The sequence below is a fragment of the Colossoma macropomum genome, unplaced genomic scaffold (assembly GCF_904425465.1).
Source record: "Colossoma macropomum unplaced genomic scaffold, Colossoma_macropomum, whole genome shotgun sequence".
NCBI lineage: Eukaryota > Metazoa > Chordata > Actinopteri > Characiformes > Serrasalmidae > Colossoma > Colossoma macropomum.
The window spans coordinates 50,710,237-50,729,976 of record NW_023494789.1 but is presented as its reverse complement, the minus strand read 5'-3'; the positions used below and the strand labels follow the sequence as shown (position 1 = coordinate 50,729,976).

General features: G+C 37.9%; 1 protein-coding gene across 1 annotated transcript in view; it reads left to right on the top strand.

Moving 5' to 3' along the window:
* rspo4 (R-spondin 4) overlaps window positions 1–19,740 on the top strand; it is a 49,421-nt gene that overhangs the window by 18,175 nt on the left and 11,506 nt on the right. Inside the window, exon 4 of the mRNA XM_036569654.1 lies at window positions 4,616–4,813. Within this exon, the coding sequence (XP_036425547.1) occupies window positions 4,616–4,813 (198 nt within the window). The remainder of the gene's footprint in view (window positions 1–4,615; window positions 4,814–19,740) is intronic.

Here is a 19,740-nt window from a genome sequence, read left to right as displayed (position 1 = left end):
AGGCTAATAATAAGTTCTTGAGCAGTGAGTTGGTGGGACACAAATGATCAGACTGCATTACTTTCAGCTACCAAAATTTCAGGGAACAGAGAATATGGGGTGTTGCAGGATGCTGTGGAATTTACATTTACAGTACATTTAAATTTAATTTGTGGATATATATATTTTTTTGCTTCAGTACATTTATTCTTGCCATTGAGGCTGCAACATGAACTTCTGTTGTCGACCACATTCTAGTTAAGCAATAGAACACAGAGGGAGTGTGTTATCGTGAAATAACATCACGGCTGTGATTTGGTCACCGTAGATCATCACAGCCGTGATGTTATTGGCGATAACACAGTCCTCGAGTGTTCTATTGCTTTAATACAACAGTTAAATAAATAAAGTAATAAATTAATAAACTGGGCCGTGAACGCGGCGTTTAATATGTTTTAATGTTCGCAGTTCCTTCACCAAATTATAGTTCCTTAACGAGCAGCTTGTTGCTACGTCAGAGTAACGAGCTCCGCCCACTCACTGCACAGTCTGCTGTAAGCCTCGTCTTTTGAAGTACAGACTGAGCCATAAAACTGCCGCAATATCAAGTTCAGCTCAGTTTTGTCAGTTTTCTGCCAGATCAGTATTAATGTTGTTTTGTTCCAGCCAGTCTGTAAAGCATCTTACAGCCCATTTAGTTTGGCGAATGGTGTTGGGTTCATTTCTGGCTGATTCCAGGTTGTTCAGCTGTTCTTCTGTCACAGCTGCCGACTGAAAAGCTGCTCAGTGGTGATGACAGTTTGGGAATTTAGTGTCGTCTCATCTTCAGAGTCTGACCAAATTGGCTGTCGGTCAAACGTGATCTTAAAAGTGTCCATTTTCTGTTTGTGGCAAAGTAAGAAGTAAAAACGTTCAAATGTCTTGAGCGTCTCCTACAGCTGAGTCGTTGCTTAGCAATGACGTCTCAGCGGAGTGATACAGTGTTTGTGAAAACCCGTGATGTTATGGTGAAATAACAGCACAGTTAGAACGGTTCTCAACCAATCAGCTTGCGTGGCCGGAACTAACTGTTGTATAATAATTGAATATACCATATAAATGAAGCTATTTTGTGGCCCGTACTGATTTTAAGGGGTTAAAATGCTGACTGATAAGATTTAATTCTCAATTGTCACACTCCTTAAACCACAGAGTGAGAAAAGAGAGCGAGTTTATGTTTGTTTTACTTGGCACCCAGTTATATTTCAGTTCATTATAGACCATTTTAAGAACGTTCTCTTTTTTTTATGATGTGTGTTGAGAAGGATTTACACATTAATGCTACAATATGATTTTCCATTATACAACAACTTATACGTTCTTTTCAAAAACCCGTTGTATCCAAAATTGTTACAAATACTTATACTCCGCACTTTGGAATGAAACTCTTGAATGGTAGGCAGCTGTGAGGGGAGAGCAGTGTACTGTCCTCCACAGGTGGCTTTTACTTCGGCATTTGAAATCATGTGAAAATGGCTAAACATAACTTGTTTAAAGAGAGAGGCGGGAACAGTGTTGATAAGAAAAAAGAAGAAAGAAATCTCAACATTTAATCTCAACATTTACATGTTTAAAGGAGGCTGGAACAGAGTGAGCGGAGCCTTACAGACTTGCTGTCTTTAATGGGTTCTGTATAGCACCAAAAAAGGTTCTTCTAATGTTACAGGCTTGACATTGTAACAATAGAAGAACCCTTTTTGGTGCTATATGGAAACCTTTTCAAAAAGGTTATTTTTAGAACCATCTACAGCACACTCTCCATCAATCTGAGGAACCCTTTCATGATGCAAAGAAGCCTATAATTATGCAAAGGGTTCTATGAGTGTTCATGGTTCTGCATAGAACCATTTTCTTTACTAAAGAACCTTTGAAGAACATCTTTAAGTGTGTGGGCCCAGCCAATGTAGCAGTGGCTGATATCAGCAGATATGTTTATCAGTATTGGTGAAAATATTGGCAGTAATTTATGATCCACTGCTGTTAGGACAGAATTTTAGACCGCTGTGCCACTGAGTAACCCAACATTAGGCTCAATCCCATTTCACCCCTCGCCCCTACCTCTTAGCACTTAGCCCTCTGTTTTGCGAATTCATGTCTAGGGGTAGGGTGTCCCGATTCTTGTTGAGATAGAGGGGTAGGGTGAAGTGTTGGGGCTACATGACCCTCCAAACGGAGGTTTTTTAGACACTCCAAACAGAGAGTTATGAGAAAAAAAGAAAAACCTGCAAGATGGAGAACAAGAGACCAAAGAAACACACAAATGTGAGAATTTACTCTGTTCAAATATTATATTAACCACTGTTAATACGTTTCAGCGTATTATGGTCATTTTCTTCATAACAAGCATAAAAAATCGCTAATAGCATGCTAATGTCGCGGTAGCTAACTAACTTTCCCTATTCCACCTTAAATAGTCCAGCAGTTCTGACATCTGAAGCGCCAGAATGTAACTGCTGCACCATTTAAGGTGGAACAGGAAAATTCCAACAAGAATCTGGTGAATATCTGACTTCAGCTTCATATCACTGTAGTATTAGTGGTGGGTGATAATAAATAATTGCCCCCTCTTTGAAGGCATATGATGCCCTAAATGTAACTAAAGCCCAGCAGTGAGGAGCTGAACTTTACCCTCCTCTGCTGTCACTGCAGACTGGCAGGGTCGCCTACAGAGCAGCGCTGGTAGCTGTTAATGAAGTGATGCTCTTTTTATTTGAGGGTCCCATTTCAGAGGGAAGATTTCAACCACTACCCTGTAACTCAGTTCCAAGGGGTTAGGGTGACACTCGAAAACAAGGGGTGGGGTAAAAAGAAGAAATGGGATAATCTAAGAATAGCTCAGCCAGTTTGCAGTGAAGTCCTTGTAGGTACTGAATAAAAAGGCTTATATAATAAGCCTGAGAATTTAAGGGGTTAACATTATAAACGTTTTAGAAATCATTTAAGATAACAAGTCTGTATAGGCTCCACCCACTCTGTTCCTGCCTCCTTTAAATATGTAAATATTGAGATTTCTTTCTTCTTTTTTTTCTTATGAGTATTGTTCCCGCCTCTCTCGTTACACAAGTTATTTTTAGCCATCTTCATGTTTGCAAACATATATTTACCAATGCGAAGGTAAAAAGCCACCTGTGGAGGGCAGTACACGGTTCTCCCCTCATCATTTAAGAGTTTCATTCCAAAGTGTGGAGTATATCTATTTTTATGCAACAGTTAGTTCCGGCTATGCAAGCTGATTGGTTGAGAAGCGTTCTAACTGTGCTGTTATTTCACCATAACATCACAGTTTTTCACAAACACTGTATCACTCCTCTGAGACGCTGTTGCTAAGCAACGACTTTGACAGCTGTAGGAGACGCTCAAGACATTTTTACTTCTTACTTTGCCACAAACAGAAAACGGACACTTTTAAGATCACATTTGACCGACAGCCGATTTGGTCAGACTCTGAAGATGAGACGACACTAAATTCCCAAACTGTCGTCACCACTGAGCAGCTTTTCAGTCGGCAGCTGAGACAGAAGAACAGCTAAACAACCTGGAATCAGCCGGAAATGAACCCAACACCATTCGCCAAACTAAATGGGCTGTAAGATGCTTTACAGACTGGCTGGAACAAAACAACATTAATACTGATCTGGCAAAAACTGACAAAACTGAGCTAAACTTGATATTGTGGCAGTTTTATGGCTCAGTCTGTACTTCAAAAGGCGAGGCTTACAGTAGACTGTGCAGCGAGTGGGCGGAGCTCGTTACTCTGAGGTACCAACAAGCTGCTCGTTAAGGAACTATAATTTGGTGAAGGAACTGCGAACATTAAAACATATTAAACGCCGCGTTCACGGCCCAGTTTATTAATTTATTACTTCATTTATTTAACTGCTGTATTAAAGCAATAGAACACTCGAGGAGTGTGTTATCACCAATAACATCACGGCTGTGATGATCTACGGCGACCAAATCACAGCCGTGATGTTATTCGCGATAACACACCTTTTGTGCTTCATTGCTTGAATAACAATTTTGCCTTTAACAGGTTTTTGAATGGAATGTGTTTAACTTGTATAATAGAAAAAAACATGTTATTTCTTTTATTAAGGTGATATTAATCATAATGTAGCATTAGTGTGTAAAGACCTCTCAACACACATCATGGAAACAGAGAAAATCCTTGAAAGTCTATAATGAAATATAACTGGGTGCCAAGCAAAACAAACATAACCTGCTCTCTTTCCTCACTCTGTGGTTTAAAGCCTGGACTGCTTGGCACAACCATTGTTTTATAAACGGATAAATGTCTTATAAAGCATTAAACACAGCACAGCCTCTATAGGCTCCGCCCACTCTGTTCCAGCTCTCTGTAAACATGTGAATATTCAGATTTCTTTCTTTCTTCCTTTCTTTTTCTTTCTTACATTATTTTTTCCTTCATTTATTTCTATTTCTTTCTTTTCTTATTTCCTCTCTTTCTTTCTTTTTCTTCTATCCTTTTCTTTCTTCCTTACTTTTGGTCTCTTTTTATTACATATGAAGTCATAGTTTTTTACGTCTGTTGGTCAGTCTAATTATGATGAATATGTTGTATCTGTCTGTATTCCAGAGGATTGCATGTACAGTCCCGTTGGTTACTGGAGTGAGTGGAGCCCGTGTCTATATAACGGCCTAAGCTGTGGTGTCCGGTGGGGGTGGCAGAATAGGACCCGCGTGCTGTCCTGGAGAGTGCCTGAGGAACTGTCCGCACTTTGTCCCCCTCAGAGCGAGACCAGAAAGTGCCGCATGAAACGGAGGTGTCCGAAAGGTGAGGCTTTGAGATGGAGAACGATGAGACTAAACCTTGAAAAGCATGTCTTGATTCTTGTAAACAAAGCTGCATCCTAGACCAGCAGCAACTGCACTGTTGATTGCCACGTGAAGCACTGACGGAGATTTGGAATAAATACTCCCTTATTCAGTAATCAATAAGATTAGATATCGTAATCAATAACCCAATAGGTAGTATTGGCTAACAGAGGATGTTAATTCTCTCACAAAGGGAAGGTCTTAGTCTGTCTGCATAGGAGATTCTAGACACTGGAAAGCCCCTGAGTTCACAGACAGGCCTGTGTGTACCTACAGACCCAGTGAGGAGAGGGGCAAGTTGACCTTGATAGGTAGAGCAGACTGGTAAAAACCGGCTGAAACCAGTTTTTAGGGGTGAGCTCAACATGCGATGACCAAATTGATGGATGAAGAGATGCACCTATTAGAGAATGAGCTGATATCAAAATTTGAGAAGTAAGACGGGGGGATATCAAACCACCCCAGATAAATGGTATAAACTGTTATTTGGAACACTGTTTGCGCAGTTGGGGTCTCTCGAGACCCTGTGCCACCTGAGGCTTGATGGTAGAATCTGAATTCCGACTGGATGTTTTTCTTTCTTTCTTTCTTTCTTCTTTCTTTCTTTCTTTCTTTCTTTCTTTCTACCCTCCTTTTATCTTGGTCTCTATCACATTTGAATTCAGTGACTCATCTCTTACACATATTATTTTATGCTAGTAAAGCAATCTTGCCTTCAAGGACTGTATTTCCTTCAGTAAGTGTAAATGTAGTTTTAGAAATGGTTCAGTTTAGCCCTCCTGTTATGTTGCGGGTCAAATTGGATTGTTTCAAAGTTGAAATATACAGTGAAAATATTTGTAACAAATTTTACATTAAAATGTAACAATAATAATAATAATAAATAATAATAATAATAATCAATACTGTGATAATATAATTATATTTTATTATAAATAATAACTAACTATTAAAATATTTTATATTATATTTTTAACAATTGCTGGATTTCATCATCATCATCATCGTTAACCGCTTAGTCCAGATAGGGTCGCGGTAGCAGTTGGGAGAGCAGAGAATCCCAGATGACCCTGTCCCCCGCAACTTCCTGCAGCTCATTCCCGGGGACCCCAAGTCGCTCCCAGGCCAACCTGGAGATATAATTCCTCCAGTGCGTCCTAGAGGGATTATATCTCCAGGTTGGCCTGGGAGTGGCTTGGGGTTGCTGGATTTATGACTCATTTAGTGTGATTTGAATTGAGAGGGTCAGTTTAACCCAGAACAGATGTTTTGTTTGTACTGATGAACGTGTCTCCATGACAGATGTCAACAATTTCTAAATAAGAATAAATAAAACAAATGTGCTGAATGTCCAATGTACAGAAAAAAAAAGTTTTATTTTTTTTTTTTTTATAAAAAAAAACAAGTAAGGGGTGAAAAACACTAAAATCACACTAAATATGGGTTAAATTGATATTAACTGAGCTAAAGATACTGTTTATGGAGAAAAATGTATTTTCAGATGGTTAAACATGCATCAGGTCAAACTGACCCAGAAACGTTATCGCTCTTCATCACAGCTGAACATAACGGGAGGGTTAAGTGCTGAATTGCAAACACTGAAACACATGCATTGCTTGTCATTAGGAAAGAGCAGTGAGCCAATCAGAATAGAGCTGGCGCTCTCACAGTTAACTCACTGTAAATATCAGACGCTGCAGTGTTGCAATGCTGGACTGGCTGAATGTTCCGCTCTACCAGCTGTGCTGCAGATTATTGCTTTGTGATTATTTCTTTTTTCATCCTTTTATCACGCTCTATTAGACGAAACAGAAACGGTTCTACAAGGAAGGATGAATCAGCTCATGAAAAACATCAAACAGGCGCAGTGGAGGGATAAAAACAGCACAATGTGGAAGAACGAGCTGCATTAATTATATACGGCAAACTGTGAAATGATTTTAGAGAGCGCAGAAAGCAAACTGAGACTGAGTGAGGAGGTGAAAACAAACAGGAGCAGAGTTTTTGGAGAGAACAAAGAAGAATGTGTTAAAAAAGGGAACTGAAGAGGCTACTAAGGTGGACATTAGCACATTAGCATTTGAAACAAATAAAAACAGTCAACAAACAATAAAAAAATGTTTTTTTAATTTCTAACTGTATTACAGTTTTTGGTTGTTTATGGAACCTTGTATCATTTATTACCAAAGTGCTTGTAATAATAATAATAATAATAATAATAATAATCATGTTATTTATCAATTTTTTAAAATATTTTGACATCAGATTGTCAGAACAGTGAACAATACCTGGATATAGTTTTGATCTCATATTGCCCTTCCTTAGCTTATGGTCTTTTAAAGGAGAATTCCACCATTTTTCAAAGATTTGGCATAATTAAGTGATTAAAATGTAAACAGAGTCGTTCAGAGTGGTTTGGTGTGAAACGCTCTGTTCTAGAGTCAGAATTGTTCACAGTGGTGGTGATGGGAACCAGACCTCTAAAACCTCCCTCACAGGAGGGAAATGTTTATGAATTCACTGCTTGATGTCTGAGACATGGTCATATGATAGTTTTGAGAGGTGTTTTGGGCAAAATAGTCCTCAAAGAAAACTTATTATTTCAGATTTTCCACTATTTTCCATCATCAACATCCCATATAAACTCAGAAGACTCGTGTAGGTTCACTGGTGGTTTTGGATAGTAAATAAAATGTCTATATTTGTGTTGTAGTCATGGCGACCCCTAGTTCCTATCACCACCACTGTAACTATTACTTGGTTTACATTTCAACCTCTGAATTATGCAGAAATTTTGAAAAAATGGGTGGAATTCCCCTTTTCTTTGAGATTTTCTTTGAGAAGTTGTTGTGGCAGTTGAAATCTGCTGTATTCCTCTAATGTGGCACAGAAGAGCCCCTCACCGTCTCACCACCCCCCCACCTGGGCCTCCCAATTTTATCCCTATGGTTTCTCAATGTCCCGTGATCTGCACATTACATGAAACGTAAGATCCAAACGTTTCTCTCAATCCGGGAGATTTTCTCTGTTTTTAGCAGCTCGGCGTCTTTAGCTCATCTTGACGCTACACTGGAAAACATTTGTTTGGAACAATTATCATTATCGTTGGCAGATCAGATGTCCCATGGCATTAGGAGGAGAAAAAAGGACAGAAACATAATCTTTTTCTCCGTGCCGCCGTGCGGAGGGACCGTCAGCCGCTCTTAATGGCAGCCATGTGTGATGCCGAGGCCGACCGGTATCTTCAGACGTTCCAGTACTGCTCACAGATCTCTCTCTATCTCTCCCTCCATCTGTCCCTCCATCTCTCCCTCCATCCTCTCACATTGAAAGCTGTTATTGCTTTCAGATGACGCAGTGACTGGAGCTGGAAGTTTAGCTGTTGATAAAAGATTTGATGTGTGTTCAGGGTTATTGGTGTGTGTATATGTGTGTGTGTGTGTGTGTGTGTGTGTGTGTGTGTGTGTGTGTGTGTCTTGGCTGCCTTTTCATCTTTTACGGAGTTGCAAGGCTGTTATTCGTTTCATTTTTCTTCTCTTAATAATTGTGTATAAAGTGATTAATGCAGCTCAAACTGCTTATCACACTCACTCTGTTCAGACAGATTCAAAGATAATTTCAGTGAGAGGCGTGCCGTTTTCCATTTTCATAACTTATAAATATATATAAATATATAGCTTTGCTTTACAAGAGAAGGAAAAAAAACCTACTTTACTTCTAATGGAAGTCAATGGAACCAGAATTTTTTTCCAAGTCATTTTAGGTCATTTCTTTTAGCCCATGATCATGAAATTTACATACAATGTCAAGGGTAACAGACATTTTCAAATTATGTCCAAAAAAATAAGTAAAATGTCTCTCTCTCTCTCTCTCTCTCTCTCTCTCTCTCTCTCTCTCTCTCTGTTTAGTGGAATCTTCAGAATTGAAGCTTTCTTTCTTTCTTTCTTTCTTTGTCTTTGTTTGTTTCTCTGTTTATTTAGTTGTTCCGTATTTTTCTTGTTTTCACTTTTTTCTCTTTTTTCTTCCTCCTTTTTTCTCTTTTTCTTCCTTCCGTCCTTGCTTGCCTTTTTCTCTCTTTTATGTTTCTTTTGCTTTCTTCTTTCTTTTCCATCATTTCTTTCTACCTTGCTTCTCTCTCTCCTTTTTCTTTGTCTCTTATTTCCTTTCTTTCTTTTGTTCTGTATTTCTTTTTTCTTGTTTCCTTCTTTCTTTTTTGTTCCTTCTTTCCTTCTATTTCTTTTTCTTCATTTCTTCTTTTTCTTCCACTCTTTTTTCTACCTTCCTTCTGTCTTTTCTTTTTTGTCTCTAATTAATTCCTTCCTTTCTTTTTTCCCATTTTATTGCATTTGAGCTCTGAGATTCATTCCTTACAAACATTATGTGACTGTATTTCCTTCATTAAGTGCAAATTGAGTTTTATTCGTGTTTCTGTTTATTTGCAGAATTTAACAAACACTGTAAAACACTGCGTCACTGTTGTTATTGAAGGAAAAGCGATTTACAGCACTGTTTAGAGTCATTTGTTATTGAAAGGTAATGTTAAATATGTAAAGGATGTTGTGCGTCAGGCTTGTTATTGAGGCGCTGCTGTTTTTCTACACGCTTCACTGAGATTTAAGAGCACTTTACCTGCTTAAAACTCCAAAAGGCTTTATGTTTTATTTGAGAGGTGCTGTTGGCAGGAAACCTTATGCAGCCTTCATTAGAAATTACCAGCAACACATTCACTTATAAAACTGTTAGAATTAGAGTCACGCCATATAAAACTGTCCATCATAGTACAAATATAACAGTCATCCAGTGGGTTTTTGGAAGCAGTGGAAAGTGAAGCTTTAAGAAGTTAATTCATTGGTTAAAAAAGTGTTAAAATATAAAAATGTTCAGGTTTTTTGGACAGAAGCAAATCTGGATAAAAGGCTTTTAAGTTGAGGAGTTTTTTTTCTAGCTAAATAAATATAATCATACATTATGTTTCATTTGTATTTGTATTTTTTCACTTTTCACTTTGGGGCTGGAGGGTCCATATAATCTCAGCGCCACTTTGGACCACATTCTAATCATTTAATACAGCATATAAATTAAGTTATGTCTCTTGTTTTCAGCTGTTGTGATTAGATTAAAATGACTAGCCATAAACAAGGGTTTAAGTAAAATAACTGTGTTTAATGCTGGACGTTCTGTTTACATGCAGTGCAGGAACTTCCTCCAGATTCTGGCTTCTCTAATAACAAGATTACATCTCTGATTTCGAGTGAGGGAATTACGCTGACCAAAGCATCGGATACAAATGAGAAGCATGTGGAGTCGATGTATCGCTTTCCTTTTCCAGTTAAAATCTCAGTATGTGTCCCGTCAGGGCGAACGCACTGTTCTCGGCAACTCTCTGGCTGTCCAGCCTCGGCGGTGGTGGTGAAAGGAACCAGGGGTCGCCATGTCTGCAACACAGATATAGACATTTTATTTACTATCCAGAACCACAAGTGAACTCCTGAGCATCGTATGGATTGAATGAATGGATTTTAAAAATATATTTTGGGCCAGAACCTTTTCCGTCTCAGACATCAGCCAGCATATTCATAACACAACATTTCATGTGATAACTTTCAGTGAGGGAGCTTTTAGAGGTGGACATGTGGTTCCTATCACCACCACTGTGAACAATTCTGACTCGGTACAATTCCAAACCACTCTGATTACCTTATATTTATGTCTTAACCATTTAATTATGCAAAAAAACTGGTGGAATTCCCCTTTAATTAAGAATTATTAGTATGATCTTTATTCATAATATTTTCGGAGCCACATCTACTGAGGAAATATGATTTAAGTAACCAAGTAAATAGATATTGTGTTTAGAAACATGTGCGCACACAGAGACAGTGACGGTTTCTTTCACTCGAGTCATTTAAGGACAGACTAATATGAGAGCTCATCATCTGTAAACTGCCGCAAATCAAACCAAAAGTCCAAAACAGACTAAATCAACGGTAATAGAGCACAGATGAGACGGCGGTTGGGCTCTGAAGAATTTCTCTCAGATTCTACGCGCTGAAGGCCGGGAGGAAAGCGCTGACCTCCACAGAGGCAAAGTGTCAAAATCACTGTTATAAGAAAAGCATTCTAACTAATTTTGATACTCCAGCAGGGAGGAGCTCTCAGGGCTTTTGGGTCTTTCAGAGAGGCCTAATAATTTCTGTGAAATGAAAAAAATACATGTGAGCCATTTTAGTTTTTTAATTCAATTTTTATTTAACTTAAAATTAAAATTCCAGGCTTATTACATACTAAGGCTTATTATTCAGTAAGTACAAGGAGCTCAGTGCAAACTGGCTGAGCTATTCTTAGGTTATAGAAGTGTGTAAGAGAAATTTGGGCCTGCCAGTTGGCTCTGGCCTTTTAAGGGTTAACAGAATAATCATGCCTGTTACTTTTAAACTCTGTAAGTCGCTGCTGTCGGAAGAAAACCTCGTATCTCCATTATTGTTATTTTTCAGTTTTTTACATAACTTAAAATTGTCTGTTGCCCTTGGCATTGTGTGTATATTTCATATAGAATGGACCAAAAGAAACGTCCCATGATGACTTGGAAAAAAGTCGGGTTCCATTGACTTAAAGTAAAGTAGGTTTTTTCCTTCTCCTGTAAAGTTATCGTTTTGGAGATATGACGTTTTGGTCCAACAGCAGCAAATTATTGTAGTAAAACACTTATTTAATTTTAATTAATTTCCTTGTTAAGTTTTGATAACAAAAATCTTGAAAAAGCCCAACAGAAAATGGGCGAGATCTCCCATTGGTTAGGACTTCAGGAGCTGGACTGAAGGCCTTACATGTTACATTCACTGCCAACATAATTGGGAGTTCAAGCATTCAACCATGGAGGAAACCATGTTTTTTTTTTTGTTCAGTGTTCACTTTCAGCATTTTACATGTAAGGAGTTGATTGTGAGGAGCGTGAATCTCACAAAAAAACTATTTATATTATACCAGTAAATAGGTACGGGGCCCTGCTGGTGACATCAGATATAAATAAAAACAATGCATGGCTACGTCATATTAATGTGTGGGAACGAGATCTTAATGATTGGCCTCGACTTAGGTAGGTAGGTAGATAGATACAAATAGATAGATAGAAAGAAAGAAAGAAAGAAAGAAAGATAGATAGATCGATAGATAGATAGATCGATAGATAGATAGATCGATAGATAGATAGATAGATAGATAGATAGATAGATAGAAAGAAAGAAATATAGATACATAGATAGATAGATAGAGATAGATAGAAAGAAAGAAAGAAATATAGATACATAGATAGATAGATAGATAGATAGATAGATAGATAGATAGAGAAAGAAAGAAAGAAATATAGATACATAGATAGATAGATAGAAAGAAAGAAATAAATATAGATAGATAGATAGAAAGATAGATAGAAAGATAGATAGATAGAAAGAAATATAGATACGTAGATAGATAGATAGATAGATAGAAAGAAAGAAAGAAAGAAATATAGATATGTAGATAGATAGATAGATAGATAGAGAAAGAAAGAAAGAAAGAAATATAGATACATAGATAGATAGAGAAAGAAAGAAAGAAATATAGATACATAGATAGATAGATAGAAAGAAAGAAAGAAAGAAAGAAAGAAATATAGATACATAGATAGATAGATAGATAGATAGATAGATAGATAGAGAAAGAAAGAAAGAAATATAGATACATAGATAGATAGATAGAAAGAAAGAAATAAATATAGATAGATAGATAGATAGATAGAAAGATAGATAGAAAGATAGATAGATAGAAAGAAATATAGATACGTAGATAGATAGATAGATAGATAGAAAGAAAGAAAGAAAGAAATATAGATATGTAGATAGATAGATAGATAGATAGAGAAAGAAAGAAAGAAAGAAATATAGATACATAGATAGATAGAGAAAGAAAGAAAGAAATATAGATACATAGATAGATAGATAGAAAGAAAGAAAGAAAGAAAGAAATATAGATAGATAGATAGATAGATAGATAGAAAGATAGATAGAAAGAAATATAGATACGTAGATAGATAGATAGATAGATAGATAGATAGATAGATAGATAGAAAGAAAGAAAGAAATATAGATATGTAGATAGATAGATAGATAGATAGAAAGAAAGAAATATAGATACGTAGATAGATAGATAGATAGATAGATAGATAGAAACAAAGAAATATAGATAGATAGATAGATAGATAGATAGATAGATACAGATAGATAGATAATAGAAATAAAATAGGAATAAAAACAGACATAAATTAGGCAGAAATAGAAAAATAGACAAAGTAAACTATGAAAGATTAGGAATAAAAGTATATCTATTGCATATTTACATATCATGTAAGACAGATTTGTTGTATTTCCATGAGAGCAGGTGTTGCACTAAGGTATGAGGTAGTTACTATACAATGAATATAAGCATAACTATGAATATCAGCAGTGTTTACAGTCTAAGGCATAACTATGATAAGGCATGGGAATGAGATAATTAAGTCGTGGCCATGACTTAGTTAAGCATGGGAGCAAGATCTCAAGGTTCTCAGGATGTAAAGCCAACAGCTCCTTTATTTCTGAATCATTTACAAAATGCACTCCTGTGGCTTTTTTCTCTCGTAACACATGAAAACTCAACCTTAAAACCACAAACGTTCTGCTTTTCTGGCAATGCTGCATCGTTTTAACCTTTTTCTGGACTGTGACGTTTTCACTCACAAAACAAGACTAAAAAACCAAAGAATCTGGGAATATATCAGCTTCTGTTCACACATGAGCCAGGTGTTGTACTGAGTCTCATGCAGGTGAACTGCCATGTCAACGTTCCCGGGATTGTGACTCCAGCTTGCTCAACTCCTTCTCGTTTAATTACTGTTAAATTCCTAGTGCTACGAACTCCAACTACCAACTAAAACAAAGCAACCTGTCTTGGAGAAGTTTAACCCTTCTGTGGTGTTCAGGTCTGTGGGACCCATTTTCAATGTTTACCAAAATAAAAAATGATGATTTATTATTATTTCAGCCTCAGATTCTTGGCCTTTGCTCATTTTCAGTGAAGGACATATAAAATAACCCATTTTCAGTGTCTTCACTCTGTTCACCCCCCACACATTATATTACACATGGTGTTGGGCTGAACCCGCGGGGAGTAAAAGTGTGGAGGTGCTGTGTCCTTCACTCTGTTCTCCTCCTACATGGCCTGCTGTTAGTGTGTGTGTGTGTGTGTGTGTGTTTGAGGGTGGACAACATGGACAGGCTGCTGACTGGCTACAGCTGCTAAAGGAGAACCTGGACACTTGTGATATTTTAAACATCTGGTATTTTTACATAAATCGTTATGGCTGTATTGATTCAAACAAACAATAATATGGTGGGTGCACCAGACCACTGAGTAACAAACACATCAACACCACACAAGGATTAAAGGTTGGCTAGCTGGAGTGTTGCAATTTCCCAGTATGGAATTAAGGTGTTGAGGCTAAAGTGTGCCAGAGTAGGCTGAAGGGGTTCCACCTGTCTCACCTGAAGATCCCTGGCCAACCCAGGTGCTGGATCTGTAGCCAGACAGTCCAAGTGTGGAGATGAGTACGTTTAAAAGGGAAAGTGAATAAAGGCACAATAGTAGGATACAGTAGCATCTTTGCCACAGAAAGCCTGGTGGGGCACAATAAACTGTCAGGGCAGCAGCCAATTCCTCAAAGAAACTACACACAAACCTGATCCAGAGACAAACACACTCCATCAATGAAATCTTGAAATTAACATAACGCAGTGCAGGAGTTGGTGGAAGTGGAGACAGGATTATGAGTGATATGATAACGACATTAGATCTCACAAAGCCTGGTTATACAGCATCGCATTACAAACTCAAAGTTATGCAGCAGTGAACGATCACTGGGGTCTGCAACTACATATTCAAAGCAACATTTCAGAGCAGGGAAACACACTTTTTGGGCATTAGGAATAACACAGATTGTAATAATGCAGAATGACCCACCAGTGATGCTAAATGCTAAAAAGAAAGTGCACGACAATATTTCATCCGGGCAAACCTCTCAATAACGTTTCTCCACCAATCCATGAATGAATTCAGGTGATATCATAGCGAGGGCAGGCAAGGAAAGCAGAAGAGTGTTTTTAGCTACACTCACAGTTAGCCATGTTTTTCTCTTGAACCTCTCTGGACTGAAGGGGCAGTTTTTGTCCTTTCCAGACCGAATGATGTTGAAATCCTCTGGCTGGTGTGTCCCAAACGTTTAAGCTCTAATTTCTGCTCTAATGGCTGGAACCAAATTAAACCTTTATTACTTTTTTGACTTGACTCATTATATTGCCTTGCTATTATGCGTGGCTGCCAGAACTGATGAGGAACAACGGCACACCGTAAATAATGTTACTAAACATCTGGATGTATGTAAATGTATTATTTTTTATTGGCTGCTCTCAGCATGGGGCCAACATGATCGGGCCCTGCAGCTGGTTATTGAAATCGTGTTGAACAAGCGCAGAGTGTTTTTTAACTGCTCACTTGGTTAGACGAGCACTGACGGGCCCCACGCTCACCGACCCAAGACTGCTAGGAGAAAAAGGTAGAATACTAGCATTTACACAACAGGTACAGGAAGATATTTGGAATGTATCGGACAACCCTGCCATTGTCATATGTAATAAATACACAGCGATGTTAGTTATGAAGAAAAAATATATATATTAGTTGTTATACTGAATTATTGATCATGTCGTGCACTGCTCCACAGCGATATCTGGTGGGGCCAGGCCCCACCGGCCCCTAACGTAGAGACGCCACTGGTAGGATATAATAATTTCCGGTCATTTGGTCAGGGATCTGGGTGCTCCTCAGCTCCACCACTTGTGCTACTACTAGGTCCCAGTTCGCATCCACTCTTAATCCAGAAGCCATTCTCTTGAAGACATTCTCCTTCTTGTATGGGGGGCTCTGCGGTAGCAAAGAGACCCCCTCGGTGGATGGAGTGTACTGTGGGAGTGTAGTGTCTATCTGAACAGAAACAGTGATTTTAGTACTAGAACTGTGGCATCTGGGATGGTTGAGTGAGTCTTCGAAAACTTTGTTTTACAAAGACCTTAAAAACCGAGGGGAGTTGTTAGTGGACTTCTGCCTAAACAAATAGAGAAAACAAATAGACTTTTTTGAGGTTTGTGGTGGAACAGACTAGATTCACCAGTGAAACAGGAATGCCACACTGAAAAAATAACACATTTTTAATTAAGATTAAGTGACCTTTATTAGTCCCACATTGGGGAAATTTCACCTCCGCATTTGACCCATCCATGCAGTGAAACACCACACACACACCAGTGAACACACACACTAGGGGGCAGTGAGCACACTTGCCTGGAGCGGTGGGCAGCCCGGGGGCAGTTGAGGGTTAGGTGTCTTGCTCAAGGGCACTTCAGTCATGTACTGTCAGCTCAGCAACCTTCCAGTCACAGGACTGGTTCCCTAACCTCCAGCCCACGACTGCCCCCATTGTTTAATGTAAATGCAGTGTTTTTGCACAATAAATTGTTTAAAAATGAACATGAAAAAAATCAAATATTTGGTACAGTAAATTCCTAAAATAAAGTAGCACCAAAAAGGGTTATTCTATTGTTACGATGTCAGGCTTGTTACAATAGAAGAACCATTTTTGGTGTTGTATAGATTAGGTCATGATTAGGTTAGGTTAGGTTATTAGGTAATGAAAAGGAACAAATATGTACATTTTTCCTGGGAAAAACTTATTAAAGGAACACAGTTGGACCTTAAAACCACTGTTGTACCTTTGAGGGAACATTTACATTGTTTGTACCTTGATGAACAAAAAAACATACCTGCACAGAACCTTTATTTTCAACAGTGTAGAGAAAGTTGACGACCATTCAACTGAAGATTGATGGAAATATGTAATAGAAGAAAATTCCCCACATTTATTAGCAGACATTGTCATTGTGGCTCATTTTGAGATCAGAGGATTTTAGCTCGCCACAGTCTGTGGTCAGAATAATAGGAGGGAAAATAGAAGATGGTTGTAAAATAATGAGTTTCAGTGCCCTTCATGACTCTAAGTCAGGAGTTCTGAAAACAGAGAACAGAGCAGAAACGGTTCTTTCACAGCAGGTAGAGAACAGACCATGGAAAGATGGAGCAAGTTCAGGCCACAAGCACAGCAAGAGTCTGCAGAGTGGAGTAGAGCTGAGTGATATATCATCAAAACCGTTTAACTAAAAGTTCTTACAGATTCTGTATATGTGGCATACTGGATTTATTTATTTATATATTTTTATTATTTTTCAAATAAAACCATTTTGGAGACTAAAGGAAGCTGGTTTTTGTAGGGTAACAACCATATTCAACAACTAAAGTGAATTTAAAATATTTTTATTATGCAAAATAATAAAAACAGAACTTAAAAATGTATAGATGCAGATACCTAAGTGCACATAGCGAGCAAAAACAGCGCTGTGTTGTTTCACTTGCAAATTTTCAAGGCATTTGTCTCATATTTGTGTTCCATACGCTCTGCTTACGCCTCCAAGGATCAGATGCTGCTGGATTTTGCAAACACTGAAGCTGGTGCTAAAGCCTGAGTAGACTGATAAATCAATGTGATCGGTTATTAATCTCAGTGTTACTGAGCTCTGCTAAAGCCTGAGTAGACTGATAAATCAATGTGATCGGTTATTAATCTCAGTGTTACTGAGCTCTGCTAAAGCCTGAGTAGACTGATAAATCAATGTGATGATCAGTTATTAATCTCAGCATTACTGAGCTCTGCTAAAGCCTGAGTAGACTGATAAATCAATGTGATCGGTTATTAATCTCAGTGTTACTGAGCTCTGCTAAAGCCTGAGTAGACTGATAAATCAATGTGATGATCAGTTATTAATCTCAGCATTACTGAGCTCTGCTAAAGCCTGAGTAGACTGATAAATCAATATGATTGGTTATTAATCTCAGCGTTACTGAGCTCTGCTAAAGTCTGAGTAGACTGATAAATCAATGTGATCGGTTATTAATCTCAGTGTTACTGAGCTCTGCTAAAGCCTGAGTAGACTGATAAATCAGTGTGATCAGTTATTAATCTCAGTGTTACTGAGCTCTGCTAAAGCCTGAGTAGACTGATAAATCAGTGTGATCAGTTATTAATCTCAGTGTTACTGAGCTCTTGAGAGATAATCAAACTAATAATCTATTCAGTATTGAGAATGTTTACCTGTGAAAAGTTTTGCATTGGTTGTGCTGGACTCCTGTTTGGAGGATTGTGGGATCAGCAGTGCACTGAAGAAGTTGATGAAAGAGAAAAGAAAAAAGTGTGAATTTTGGAACTTAATTTAAATGATATGAAAATGTAACATATTAACAGAAGAACTACATGAAGAAAACTGCCAACCAGTAACAGTGAGGAACAGTGTGAATTAAGAAATTTACAAAAAATACAAAAATTACAGCAGAGTTTTTTTCTGTGTGTCTTATCAATTTATCTAAATGAGCTTGAGTTTGTTGGTCGTTGACAGCAGAGACTTTCTTCTGGCAACTCTCTCAAACAACTCATGGTCATGTAGGTGGTGTCTGATTGTAGTTTGGGAGACGCTTTGACACCAAGGCCTAGTTCCCCATCTGTGATCCTTGGAGATTCTTTGTCCACCGAACCTTCCTCCTCACTGTGCGTGGGGTCAGTATAGACATACGTCCTCTTCCTGGCAGATTCTTAACATCTCCAGTTACTTTAAAGTTCTTCATTATCACCCTGATGGTGGACAAGGGCATTTTCAACTGTTCAGCTATTTCCTTGTAGCCATTTCCTGATTTGTGCAGCTCAACAACCTTTTGTGGCACATCATCGCTGTTTTCATCTCTGGTCTTTCTCACAGTGATGGATGACTGAGGGCATCTGGCCTCATATTTATACCCCAGTATAAACAGGAAGTCAGAGCTGACCATTTAAGTGTTCCTAATTCAAAACATAAAATATGATTGGAAATATAGACTATATGGCCAAAAGTATGTGGACATCCTAATTATTGCTGTTATTGTAAAATGGAAGCTTCTAGGAGTAACAATAGCTCAGATAGATAGACAGACAGACAGACAGACAGACAGACAGACAGACAGATAGATAGATAGATAGTTTGTAAGACATTTTTTAGCATAAGGTTAAAAACTGCATCAATTTGATACCAGTAGTTTGATAATGACAGTGTATGTTTTGATGCTCTTAAGTTAAGGGCTTCAAATAAAAATAGCTCTTTATTAAACTTTATTAATACAAACTTAAATATAATCTGATATCATGATACATTTGGAAAATATGGGGTGTTTAAAAAAAACAAAAAAGAGGAGGGTGAAGTCTTGGCCAGCAGTGGTGGCAGGTTGCTGTATTCCAGACCGCGAGTTCTGTTCTGTGGGACATAATTACTGTTTATTCCATTTTCATGATACCCTTGTTACGGCCTCTTAAAAAGACAAACAGGGATTATGATTTGGTTTTTGCCAAAAACTGAAAAAAGGGGGATAAATATTTTTGAGCGCTCACTTCTGTACTCTATTTGTTCCACTTTCCCCTTCAGGTTTTTTTCAGACCCCTTTTCTCAGAGAGTTCTCCTCTTACTCAGATAGCACATACCACCCACACGCTCCTCTGTTGTTGATTTAGACTTAAAACTTGAAGTGGAGATATTTGAACCAGACATGAACATATCTGAAGCATTTGGATGGAAATCAGTGGCCAGGTTTGGTCCACACACACATGGAAATAATACAGATATGAGTAAAATATGAGTACCTCGTATATATATTTTGTTTGCACAATCCGTAAAGTACTTTGGATGT